The 13,815-nt window shown below is 45.9% G+C and overlaps 1 protein-coding gene across 2 annotated transcripts in view; it reads right to left on the bottom strand.

Moving 5' to 3' along the window:
- Nucleotides 1–755: 755 nt before the first annotated feature.
- Nucleotides 756–13,815, bottom strand: part of PARD3B (par-3 family cell polarity regulator beta) — a 582,805-nt gene continuing 569,745 nt past the window's right edge. For both annotated transcript variants that reach the window (XM_077918269.1, XM_077918271.1), the window contains one exon: nt 756–2,663. In XM_077918269.1, coding sequence (XP_077774395.1) covers nt 2,300–2,663 — 364 coding nt within the window. In that variant the 3' untranslated portion in view covers nt 756–2,299. The remainder of the gene's footprint in view (nt 2,664–13,815) is intronic.

Genomic DNA, 13,815 nt, shown 5'->3' with positions numbered 1-13,815 from the left:
ATGACCAGTCACTATACACCAGTGATCACAACAACCCATTATTTCCTGTCTTCTGTGTGGTATCTTACCTCGGTTCAGATATGAAACAAGATATTCAACAGGAACTTCGGCTTAGCAAGGAGTAAACAATTCGACGTTCACACTCTACTTAAAGCTGCAAATGTTAAGGAAGACATGACTGCACTTATCAGGAGGGACTTAGCCGCCCATTTAAAAGTGGACTGGACAAAATTTAAGGGTATTTTATACAGATACATTTCCCAAAAATATCAGCCTCTCAGCTTACTTATTCACAGCCACTTGAAATTCATCTGGTGGAAATAGATATTGGCCTTTTACATGGCTATAATATGTATTTGCCATTTTAGGAACAAGCAGTATGAGAATAATTACAGGGAAAAGTCACTCCCTGGTGACGATTTCTTGTTGGAATTAATGGTAGAAACACAACTGTCCTCGCTAAACTGTTTCCTGCTTAGTCCTGCCTAGAGAGTAAATGACCTAGAGAAGGCTATGAGACACACAACCTTGGATCCCAAACCCTGCTATTTGCTACTCAGGGACTTTGAATCTGAGGCTGTTAGGTTTGGGTTTTGTTCCTTTTCATATTAAACAAACAAACAAAAAATCAATTACTTATGTGAATATTAATACTCGGGACAACAATGTTAGGCCGGTGGGTTCAATGCGACACCATAGAACCTTTCATGGGCAATGGAGGAGCTCGTCCTTTCAAACGCAGCAACACAAATTTGTGTGTGTGACAGATTCACTAAGCGCCAAGTCTCTAGAGGCCAGCGGGTATAATGAAGCCATTTCAGAAAGGGTAAATGATAAATGGCTGTGCCTGGTAGATGACCCCTCTGTGCAATATATAATAATTATGAGACGACCTGTGTAATGAATCCTGTTAATTTGCTGCATACCAAATGGAAACCAACGGCTCCTTCTGTGGCCAGGCCCCAAGGTCTTTTCCTTGAAAGGAAAAAGGCTATGGAATAAATAGCCTTGAAAGCCGTCCAAAGGAAAGGATGATTTTTTTATTATATTTTTTTTTAAAAAAGGCGGGGGGTTTAAAAAAATGATGCTGGAGCTGCTCCGAATTCCTAGCTCATCAAAGTTTCAAAGGCTTTGTTAGACAGGGTGGCAAGTAAAAATAAACAGAACCGAAAAGACCCTCCACGTCCCCCGCAGTCAATAACCTGCAAACAGAACCACCTCCCTCAGAAATGCAACACCAGGGACCACCTGAGCTTCCTCCCTTCACTGTTGGAACATGTTTGGGAGTCATTAAAACACTATTCTTATCCTGTATCTCTGATCCTCTGGTGTGTTTTGGTCTTCTCTCTTAAAATGACCATCTGATAAACCATCATTTTAAAACAGAAGGAGCCTCCTTTGCTACAGGCTCACCAAGCCCTGGGCGCTGCAGCCCTGCAGAAGTTTCCCCCTGACCTTCCTTCCTGGGGTGGGATCTGAAGAAGGATAGCCTTCACAGGAGACGCTTTGAAGTCAAAAGCCAACGCAAGGATAGCCGGGTGCTGTGCCTGAATGGCCAGCAACGGTTTGTAAGGGAGGGGGAGACTCCCGCTATCACTCCTGCAAAATTGGGTGCTGGGGGCGAGTTGCCTTACATAGCCGCTGCCACCCTCCCTACAATCCTTTCGTCTCTGAGTTGGCAACTGGGGAGAGCAAATAAGAATCCCCAAAGGGTCTCCATGTGACAAAGTGAGAAAGTGAAGAGGGGGACAGAAAAACTGAATATCTGAAGGGGCAATTAAAAAATATGACCGGGATGAGAGCAAAACAGTATTTCCCTATGACAAGAGAGAGAAATGTCAGGTCACACCGAGAGCCCATCTCCACTCTTAAAACAATTCTCCAATCAGAGGTCATAGAAAAGAAGGGTCTGCCATACTGGGGGCACACACAGTGGCACCCATGGAATACTCTTTCTGAAACAATGTCCAAAATAGTTCCCTGCAATGTGGGCATCTAACATGTGCTTGTGTAGTTAGTTGCAAACAGCCCTGAGTGGCACTTTTAAGGTGTGCTTAGAAGAAATTCTGCTTACTCTTCACCTGCCGCCTTCTACGTTTGAGGAAGCGTTAAAACACATACTCCGATACGCTGGTGGTACCCAAAAGTCATTGTACCGCTTTTTGCGAGCTTGCAGTTATGTTCACGAACGTGTCCTGGGTGCAAACTGGACAGGCTCAAACGACATCTCTCCCCTGGGGTAGGCAAGATCAGTGGTAACGGCTGCAAGGTGAGATATCGACAGGAGTCCGGCTTTAGGCTATACGGCCGCAGTCATGGGGTCCTTCTGCCTAGGATCTTGATGCCTGTATTGGTACTGATCCGGGCCGGCTCGGCGATGAGCGAGTCTGCCCATTTCATGATAAGGCAGCCCCCTGGGGCCTTGAGGCGGGGAGGGTGGCACATCTTGGCGGAGGGGTCCTTTGTGCTGGCCTACTGGTTGCTGTGGAAGACCACACTGAGGATACCATATCTCTGTTGCCCTTGGGCCATCTTGTGGGAGAGCATAGCTCCCTTTGGAGGGATGTACTGGTGGGTGGCCAGCTTGATAGTAAGGAAGATCTCTGTCTTTATACATCACCCGTTGTCCTGCTATATACTCCATGGGTTCTATGGGTCCATGCCTGGGAGGGAAAGAAAAGAAGAGAGCTGTAAATAGAAAGCCCCACGTCACTTCCATTTGAAGTTCCCCATTTGTTTGGGACAAGAAAAGCCACCAAGCTCTAGCGACTGGCCAACGTGAGTCAAGACAGAATAAAGACTTCCTGGCAGATGCATGCTGCTAGATTGGTAAAACACACGCCGGAAGCTGGCGCAAAGGTCCAGCGCACATCGCCGCTCCTTTAGAAAAAGGCACCACTGGAATCCTCCGCCTCACAATGCGAGCTCCTCACGACCCTCTTGCAATAATGGGAAACAAAGAGCCCTTTCAATGATGTGCGCCGGACTGTGTCTTATCTAGCCTGAGGATAAACAGATGAGTTGGGTCTGCATCCTGGCGAGCCCCACAAGGCTCACGAACACCAATATTCACACCTCAAAGCTGTTTCGCCAATTTTCTTGTCTCAGACATGTCAGTCCATAAAAACTCTCCAAGCCTCGCAGTTGAGAAGCCTGGAACTCCCAGAAGAAAACAGTACGGATATGAGGATATTGTATCTGCATTTAGTGGGCTAGCTGCCAACACCGTTTCAGTGGAAAAGAGCACAGTCAAACACACATGGGCGTGAGTAGGAGGGCCTAAATCTGTAACGTGTCTGCATCAATAAGGATTTGACAAGCTCTGGTGCATGTGAAAAGCAACATGTGTGACCATGTAATGCCAAGGGGCCTGATTATGGAGTAATTTCTGTAGTTTTCTCTGTCTTAATTCCAGGATTTACATTAATGAGGGGATTCTCCCTAATAAGGGTAAAGCCGGGATAAGTGTTACACGGAATAAATAACTGTTTTATGTAGATGTCAACCCAGAAGCCACACATACACACACAAAAAAACCTCTGTGTGATTAGAGATTGTTCTCTTCAAGGCTAAAATATTTCTTCAGTTACAGAAAGAATGCTGACTAGCTCTGAAGAGAACTGTTGACGGCAACATTTTTTCAGATGCAAAAATAGATACCATGCTTTCTGGAGTGTGTTGGTTTTTGCAGACCAGACACCACCCTGCAATGCAGTGCTGAATATTCCCCCCCCCCACACACATATATGCTTTCTTTTTTGGACCTGCAGTGATTTGGCTTCTATTTTTTTAATGTGTCATTTTTTAAAAAAAACAAAAGCGAATGCTGAATCTCTGCAATCACAGCCCTTCTCCTGTCCCCCCTAACTCTGGTTCCCAGAAAAAGGTGGGGAACCTTGGAACAAGCCAAGCTTATCTTCCACCTTAAGCAATCTCGGCACATGGAAACTCCGATATACGGATGCCAGTTACAAGCAGATTGGAGGCAGCCTCCACTAGGAAGGAGGAGAGGCAAGACTCTAGCCAGGGAGATATTTTTGGTCATTGTTGTTCAGGCCAATTGTGGAAGAACTTGTATCTTCTGAAATGCCGCACAAGATATAACACACACAACCGGGAAGCAGAGCTCAGACAGTGACAGATCCCTGAACTAACCTTGCTCCTTGTGCATTCATGGAAGATCATCAAAAACCAAACTGAAAAACCCAGAGGAACCCAAGGTGTAGCATACGACCATTTAAAATCATATTAAAGTTAAAGGTAAAGGGACCTCTGACTGTTGGGTCCAGTCGTGGACGACTCTGGGGTTGCGGCGCTCATTTCGCTTTACTGGCCAAGGGTGCTGGTGTTTGTCCGCAGATGGCTTCTGGGTCATGTGGCGAACCAGAGCAGCGCACGGAAACACCGTTTAGCTTCCCGCCGGAGTGGTACCTATTTATCTACTTGCACTTTGTGCTTTTGAACTGCTAGGTTGGCAGGAGCTGGGACCGAACAACGGGAGCTCACCCCGTCGTGGGGATTTGAACTGCTGACCTTCTGATCGGCAAGTCCTAGGCTCTGTGGGCACCACCCATGTCCCTTTAACATCATATTAGCATCAAGTAAAATTGGTAAGAGTGGGCAATAAAGATTTACACAACGGCAACCTAAATCCACAAAAGGAAAGGAAAAGCCAGCAGATTCAAGAGGTGTGGGAAATTTTAAAAAGTTTTCACCTAGAAAGAATCTAAGAAGAGTCCTGCTTGATCAGACAGTTGGTGAAACTTTTTTCTTTTCTTTTCATCATTGTGCCATACAACCCGAGTCCTTGTGGAGAAGAGTCTCACCCCCTCAGCCTTCACTCTTCTGAAAATTCAATCCCACCCCAATTTCAATTCCTGCAGATAACACTTATGTTTTCTCATAGGAGAGCAGCAGCAAATACTAGCCCAGGAAGCAAGAAACCACAGCAAATCACCACCAGGATATATATGCACCCAGAAGAACACATTTGCTGTGGACACACATGGCAATTTTACAGATACTGATAAAATGTTTTGAGAGTACCGGTGTAAACAGAAAGAAAAGAAGTGTGAAATGTTGCTGATTTCGTTGATTGATCTCCAGCTCATTTTAACTTGGTTACACGAGGCATACACTTAACTGAGGACAGTTGTGCTTCCAGTTGTGAAGTAAGACATAATGGAAAATTAAGAGCTCCTATACGCTGTGGGTTAAACCACAGAGCCTAGGACTTGCCGATCAGAAGGTCAGCAGTTTGAATCCCTGCGACGGGGTGAGCTCCCATTGCTCGGTCCCTGCTCCTGCCCACCTAGCAGTTCGAAAGCACGTCAAAGTGCAAGTAGATAAATGGTGGGAAGGTAAACGGCGTTTCCGTGCGCTGCTCTGGTTTGCCAGAAGCGGCTTAGTCATGCTGGCCACATAAAGCTGTATGCCGGCTCCCTCGGCCAATAAAGCGAGATGAGCGTCGCAACCCCAGAGTCGGTCACGACTGGACCTAATGGTCAGGGGTCCCTTTACCTTTACCTTTATATGTGAACTGGCATCACTTGGGTACCACAAGTACTATACATCTCCTGTTCCTAGTGATTTGCTTCTATAAATGCTGCAGAGACTGCAGTGGGGAAATTGAGTCCTTTGCCCATCAGGAATAGTGCTTGGACTGATCCAGTTTTCAGTCATCTTCATTAGGCGCTGGCCATTGACATCTGAGTAGCACAAGTTTTACCGGTGAGGAAAAAAACACACCACATGACAGCAAGGCAGAAAACAAAACACCGCAGACTCGCGATTTGATGCAATTCAGCTTGCGGTACTATCTACTTCCACCTCACAGGCCTGCTGGTATCAAAGCACAGCGGGCAAAGCCAATGTACTGTTGCTGCTCTTTCTTTTGCAGTTCCAGCAGCAGACTACAGTGAGAAATATGAGAAATAAGGCTGAACATCCACCCACTCACCCCTGCAAACTCCTGGCTCAGTTTTAGTCATCACTAAAGCGACAGCTTTTACTTGACAGATCTGAGTCTGGTCACCCGGCAGAGCCAGAGATGCTGTAAATAAGAATGGATGTGTGTCCTGTGCCTATGGAGGGCAAAGTCTCAAAATAGTATCAATTGGTTGGAGCAGAGAACGGTCTGCCTGGCATTCAGAATATCAGGGGAAAGCACATCATCCTATTATTTAACACCTCAGTGGTTTTATTCATAAACTGTCAAGGAGGGATGAGATTGGCTCCTTCGCCAGTGAAGCAAATGTGTTCTCGGGCCAAAACGAACCCTTCCTATTGTCTCTCAAGGAAGCCCGTAAGAGGGACTTTGCAAAGGAGCTCAGTCACCAAAGACTAAATAGAGAGCTCGGATGATTACGATTACAGCCACGCCAGTCATTGACATTTTTCATAACCCCATGGAATGACAAAGAAACAAAGCTCAAGATAAGCAGGGCCGGCTCACTTATGAGGCAATACGGGGTGAGTGCCTCAGGTGGCAGGATCCACAGAGGCAGCAGTAGCAGGGAAGCTGTGGCACACTCCTTGGGAGACTGCATCTGCTGCCTCCTTGGCAGCCACCCCACAAATACAGCCTCAACGGTAGGCTCTAGGTCCTGGTGAGAAGACACCATTTTGTGGTTTGCCTCAGGTGCCAAAATGTATTGGGTCAGCCTTGATGATGAGACTGCTTCGTATTTGTTTGTGTGTGTGGAGGCACAAGCTCTCTGGTTAGCCCTTTCTCCTGTTACTCTACCAACAGCAAGCTCTGTTTGAAACTGTTCTGCCACGTAATACTCAAAATTTCCCCGATGCAGAACATGTGGAAAGTTTTGAGGCATCTCTTGAGAGTTGTAAGTTGTCCACAACTCACTTCCCAAAAGCAGCATGCTCAACATGCAAGCCTCGTAGGCCTTGATCTTCGTAGTGGACATTAGCATCGCATTCTCTTTTACCGTTTTGGAGAGGTGAACCATTGCCGTAGCTGCCTTGCTAATGCTCTCATCCAGCTCAGCATCGATGCGTGGAACCGAGATGAGTGGAACCCAGTGACACAAACCACCCCAAGTGTGTGAACACCATTGTTGATGGTGGGCATCACCCTAAAGACCTGCAAAGGCAACTTGGATTTCCCTATTTTCCTCTTTGCATGCCCAATCAAGGCACATGGTATCACTATCGCCCCTCCAGGGATGATAGCATCAGTTGGAAGGGACCCCAGGGGCCATCTAATTCAATCCCCTACAATGCAGGAATCTCAGCTAAAGCATCCATGACAGATGGCCATCCAACCTCTGTTTAGAAACCTCCAAGGAAGCAGGGTCCACCGCCTCTGTTCCACTGCCCAACAGCTCCTACTGTCAGAAAAAGCTCTTACTGTCAAGGCCATACAGTCAAGGTTCCGGAGCCAACATGACCTGATAACACCAAAATTAAGGCAGGCCTGGGTGACAAGGGCTTTGCCTTTTTAGCAACCTCAAACAGCCCCCGGCTTATCTCTGTTGAAGCTGCACCAACGTGACATGCAACAGGTTTGTGGTGACCTGTTCCTGAAATGGCCACAAAGACCCACTTGCCCCAAAGCCCTATGAGCCCAGCAGTCAAACAGAAAAGGCGCATGAAACCGATTTAGTGATAATGGCACACCCGGATGGTTTCCCAGCAGTGGTTGGTGCTCTGTGTCACCCATTTTTGTGGCCAAAAGTCTAAACTTCAGCAGCAGCTCAACTCTTATCAAATAAATGCATGGAATGAATACCCCGCTCTCCGGGGCTGGCCACTAGTTTCTCTGGAAGGGGAATGTTGTGGGCAGATGGCTACAGATCCCTAGACTGGAAGGGACACATGGAAGAAGAGAAAATTGAGATGATTCACAGCCTCCCTGCTCCACGTGGGGCTGCCTTCAAGGGTGCTTCCAGATGTGTATATAATATTGTGGGGTCATTCAGCTACCACAAAGGGGTCATTGGCAACTGGGGTTTAAAATTTTTATCAAATGGGGGGCAAAGTATTTCCATCACACTATGAGAAGCACATGTTGCTTCAAAGTGCAGTTTGCTTCAAAGTTTTGGTTTGGGGGTGGGAGGAGTTACTTACTGTTTTGGCTTGCAATCCTAGTGAACTCTGCAAGATCTCACAGTAAATATGCCTAAGGTTTGTGCTCTAGTCCCTGACCCAGAACATACTTAGGGCTGCCATATTTCAAAAAGTAAACACCCGGACACCCCAGAAGTTGTTGAGTTTTTTAAAGGAAATTCCCCCTGGATGTCAATTCCGACTTCAAAATTTTGGTGATGTATAGCAGCCCTAATCTAGATGCAGCAACCATCTCCAGATAAGAAAGTTAACTTCCCCTCTTCCTTTAATCCCTTAGAAAAACACTTATCTGGTAAAAAGTCAACATGAGCATTGACTGAACCTGTCTGGATCCTCCCACCAAAATATATATTTAGCAGCAATAACTCCAGATATTAGACCAGAATGAGCTTTGTGCCCTCATGGTCCCTCCTCCTTTTTCTACCAAGCCTTAAATCAATACTTAGGAGGTTTGTTAGACCATAGTTTCTCACATCTGAAATGGGAAGCTTTGGTTTAATCAGACTACAAAACCAGATTGACCCATTTGGCAACATACTAGTAAAAAGGTAAAGGTAAAGGACCCCTGACAGTTACATCCAGGCGCAGACGACTCTGGGGTTGCGGCGCTCATCTCTATTTACTGGCTGAGGGAGCTGGCGTTTGTCCACAGACAGTTTTTCTGGGTCATGTGGCCAGCATGACTGAGTCACTTCTGGCGAAACCAGAGCAGCGCAGGGAAATGCCATTTACCTTCCCGCTGGAGCGGTACCCATTTATCTACTTGCATTTTTGGTGTGCTTTCGAACTGCTAGGTTGGCAGGAGCTGGGACCGAGCAATGGGAGCTCACCCCGTCATGGGGATTCGAACCACCAACCTTCTGATCAGCAAGCCCAAGAGGCTCAGTGGTTTAGACCACAGCGCCACCCGTGTCCCTTACAACACTAGTACTCAGTCTGATAAACCATGGTTTACACTGTATTATCAAGTCTACTGCATCTGATCTGGCTCCCCAGGTTAGCTGGACGACCTAGAGTACTGCACTACAGCACCTCCCATTATTTTGTATGCCAGTGTGGAACACCTTTTCTTGCAGATAAAACATAAGCTTCCTCATCTGAATGAAAATAATATGACTGTACAATATTACTGCTTTTGTCCACCTTTGGTAAGCAATAGAAGTAAAATAATGTCCAACGCCTGCTGCTGAAATGTGGCTTTGTAGCTGGCCCTGGTGGGCAAGCAGTGATAGTAGCTGTCTCAACAAAGTGTTTACACAAAACCAATGAAATATCGTGAAAATCCCTGAAACGAGAAGTAATCAACTAGAAATATTATTTTATAAAAGTAAAGCTAAAGGGACCCCTGACCATTAGGTCCAGTCGTGGCCGACTCTGGGGTTGCGGTGCTCATCTCGCTTTACTGGCCGAGGGAGCCGACGTACAGCTTCCGGGTCATGTGGCCAGCATGACTAAGCCGCTTCTGGCGAACCAGAGCAGTGCACGGAAATGTCGTTTACCTTCCCACCGGAGCGGTACCTATTGATCTACTTGCACTTTGACGTGCTTTTGAACTGCCAAGTTGGCAGGAGCAGGGAGTGAGCAACGGGAGCTCAGCCCGTCGTGGGGATTTGAACTGCCGACCCACACTGCTCTATCTTAATTCTATCTTATACAATTAAACTAAATAACAAAAATCAAAAAGTTTAAGGAAAAAAATTAGAAAAACCTAGAATTGAACAAAGCCTTAACGGGATGCCGGCTACAAACCTCGTTTCACTGAACTATTCAGTTACCTCAGAAGGAAATAGAGAAATCATAAACCTTAAATGATTTTAAACAAACTCAAGAAAAGGGCTGAAACGCTCCCCTGAGTTTACAAAAAGGGTTTGAAAACTTAAATGGCAAGTTTTAGAAACAGCCCTATTTAAAGAAAGCCAAGCAGTAGTAATAAGAAGTTGAGGACTCGGCTGTGAAAACTCTAGTATTGCCTTTGCAAAAAGGTTTAAAAAACCTACATAGCACAAATTCAAAGAAAGGAATACAAGATAAGCTGTTTTAGATTTTAAACAAACTCAAGAACAGGGCTGGAACGCTCCTATGGTCTAGATGTTACTGCTGATGTTAAAGACTGATTGTTTCAGGGATTTTCACGGTATTTCATTGGTTTTGTGTAAGTTCTTGGTTCTGTGACTGTCTTTTTTCTACTGGTCTCCACAAAGTGTGGCTTCAGCGTCCTTTCTGTATCTCCGAGGGTGGCTTCAGAGTCCTTCAGCACTTTGTCTGGAGTTTCTCATGCTGTGCTGGGAGGGCCTGTCTTCTGTAACATTCTGTTTTTAAAGTGAAAAATCTCTGGGGAAGGACAAGGGTCCTGAAAGTCCAAGGCCTGGAATTCTTCGCCTCTCTCTTATTCCACTTTAAACAGGAAACGTTTGCACTAAGCAATTCCAGGGGGAGAACGGAGGTTCATTTCAAGGCAGATAATGTTGGTACATTGCCTACATCGGTGATCTGTCCTGTGGACTTAAGTGAGCGGGGCAGCGGAAAAATGCACCTTATGTTTCACTTTGTGCCAAACAATTCTCAGTGAGACGGGGGCACAGGTTAGATTATAGTACACTCAGAGGTTTGTGTATGTGTGGCAGGGGCGGCACATTACTATACAAACAAGACAGACAGTGGAGGGCAAAAAACAGGGAACAACCAACAATTTTCCTTTTCTTAAAATTATTATGTTGTCAACTACGGAATATTTTTAAGTCTACAAAGTGCTCAGCACCGAGAGCAATTTATCTAAATGGCAATACGACTGGCTCATAATTGTCCTCTCAAATCAGAGGTCACTGAGATTGTGTTTTTGTAGTAAACTGCATTCTGTGCAAAGGCAAACAAGAGGGTTTTTTTTTGGGGGGGGGGACGACGGTGGAGGGAGAGTACAAAGTCCCACTAGTCTAATCAGGAGGATGACAAAAGACTAGGCAGCTGGATTAACGGGGTTTGTGGTTATATACGTGAAACATGAACATTGACCCTGGGTTGTGTGTGTGTTTTATGAAATAGAGCAAGGAAGTCTATTTAAGCCTAATGAGAGTAGGAAGGCTCCCAGGATGGACTTTGCAATCCTTCCCTTGAGTGGTTTGATCAAAATCGCGTCATGGCCCTGGAGATCCAGAACGACCTACTTGTTTTTATTTCTCTCTGGGGCCATAAATAAGGCCCAGTGTCAAGTGTCCACCTGAGCTAATTTGGGTAGGAAGTGAATCTATTAACCTTTGCTGCTTGGGAGGGATTGGGAATGTCACTGCTGTTATAAATGCGTTTTCTAGAGGACTGTGACATCACAGGAAATCTTAATTCTGGCTGACTCCTTGAGCACAGATAACGCAACCTACTTCTCACAGACCCCTGAGAGAAATCACTGGCTAGGATAAGGAAGTGACTGCTTGGAGTGCCCAAACCATGATTGCATTGAATTTCAGCCACACGTGCTACTGACCCTTGCGAAGGCCACGGCGGTCACTGTATAGGCATTCGCTCTTAAATTCTGCACCAAAGTTGACTTGTATAAATTCTGCCTGTTTTTAATTGCACCACAATGCTATTAAAATGCACTTCAAGTGTGAGTAGTTTTGAGTGCACTCCGTAGAAAAAGGAGAGGATATAAATATTTTGTCTTAAAAACCTTTTTTTTTTTGGCATAATATTATTTCTCTTAGATGTAGGAAGACACAAAGCACTACACGGCACACTCCCTGACCCCAAATACTGCCCGGCCTTTTCTCTGCTTTTTTTTGGTATATCTTTGCAGTATTAGGGGGTCTTCCTCTATTTTAAAAGTGAAAACAGATGATTCGCAGGATGCTAAATTCAACACAACCGAGGAGCTACGGCAAGGCAAAGCAGCCCCCTATGGCAAACGCAGAGCTGGATTACGTGAGCAAAAATCCACATGGTGACAGTTCTATACCCGCCCTGTACTTTTACTTTCAAAATCACTTATTTTTGCACAGCACTGCAAACACAATGCTCTGCTATGGCTTCTAGCAAGGTCATGAAGTTGAAACTGTTAAAATCTGCAGCTGGGGTGGTTTGCCAGCTCTCCCATCATGTCCTACTGATGACACCAGGACATGCCGTAGCAGAACCCTCTTTCTGTCCATTACCAAAGGAAACAAAATAGGGGTCAGCAAACTTTTTCAGCAGGGGGCCGGTCCACTGTTCCTCAGACCTTGTGAGGGGCCGGACTATATTTTTTGGGGGGAATGAACAAATTCCTATGCCCCACAAATAACCCAGAGATGCATTTTAAATAAAAGGGCACATTCTACTCATGTAAAAACATGCTGATTCCCAGACTGTCTGCGGGCCAGATTTAGAAGGCAATTGGGCCGGATCCAGCCCCCGGGCCTTAGTTTGCCTACCCATGCAATAGGGGGACATTGTTTTCTGCTACTGTTTCAGTTTGAATGTGGCCTGCAGTGTAGTCCTGCCCTCTGATATCAAACAGAAAATTGAGATCAGACTCCACCAAAACCAGGGGAAGCGCTGGGGGAGATTTACAAGCAATCCCCACCCACCCCGGTCAAAAGCGATAACAGGATCCTACTTGGCCTTGGAAAAAGCCTAAATTGTTACTTGTTTTCTTTCTAAAAAGCCTAACTAATCACACACTCGCACACAGTTCATGTGCATGCTTTGGTCACCACCATTCCAATGATTGATAAAACATGGACTGCATCCTCCCTCTGAGTAAGTCCTAATGAATTTTGCCCCCTCTTCTTGTTTTCGTTGGCTCCTGGGGAGCTCAGAGTTCAGATGCTTGGTTCGTGCCTCTGCAGTGACCCATGATTTGGAGGGTACACATGTCTGCCAGGCCAACATTGAGAAGTGGAAAATCTGTGACCTCCGGGCCACATCCAACCTGGTTGCTTCAAGCCTATCCACTCCAGAAGGCATGTGGGGAACGTTATCTGTAGCAGGAAATGACGAGAAGTGCCTGTTCTTCTTCGATTTCCTTAACTAAAGCGTGGAAAGGGACTGGATGCAAGCCAAAGAGGACACAGGAAGATAGAAAGCTATATTATGCAGAATCAGTATTGGTCATTCCATCCAGGGTCTCAGGCAGAAATTCTTGTCTTTCCCTTTGCTCAGATGCTAGGATTGATCCTGGCACCTTTATGCATGGAGAGCATGGGCCCCAACACCACTGTGGATTTGACTACCCAGATGAATGGCTGGAAAACTGCTAGGCTCTTCCAATTAGATGGTTATAACCATAGAATCTGGACCATAAAGAAGGCTGATCGCCGAAGAATTGATGCTTTTGAATTATGGTGCTGGAGGAGACTCATGAGAGTCCCATGGACTGCAAGAAGATCAAGCCTCTTCATTCTTAAGGAAATCAGCCCTGAGTGCTCACTGGAAGGACAGATCGTGAAGCTGAGGCTCCAATACTTTGGCCACCTCATGAGAAGAGAAGACTCCCTGGAAAAGACCCTGATGTTGGGAAAGATTGAGGGCCCAAGGAGAAGGGGGCGACAGAGGATGAGATGGTTGGACAGTGTTCTCAAAGCTACCAAGATGAGTTTGACCTAACTGTGGGAGGCAGTGGAAGACAGGAGTGCCTGGCGTGCTCTAGTCCATGGGGTCACGAAGAGTTGGACACGACTAAATGACTAAACAACAACAACAACAACAACAACAGAAGAGTGAAACAGAATGCAAACAATGCATGGCATACAGCTAAAATCC

The sequence above is a fragment of the Podarcis muralis genome, chromosome 1 (assembly GCF_964188315.1).
Source record: "Podarcis muralis chromosome 1, rPodMur119.hap1.1, whole genome shotgun sequence".
Taxonomy (NCBI): domain Eukaryota; kingdom Metazoa; phylum Chordata; class Lepidosauria; order Squamata; family Lacertidae; genus Podarcis; species Podarcis muralis.
Note: the sequence above shows the minus strand (reverse complement) of the source record. Positions and strands in the feature narration are given on the sequence as shown.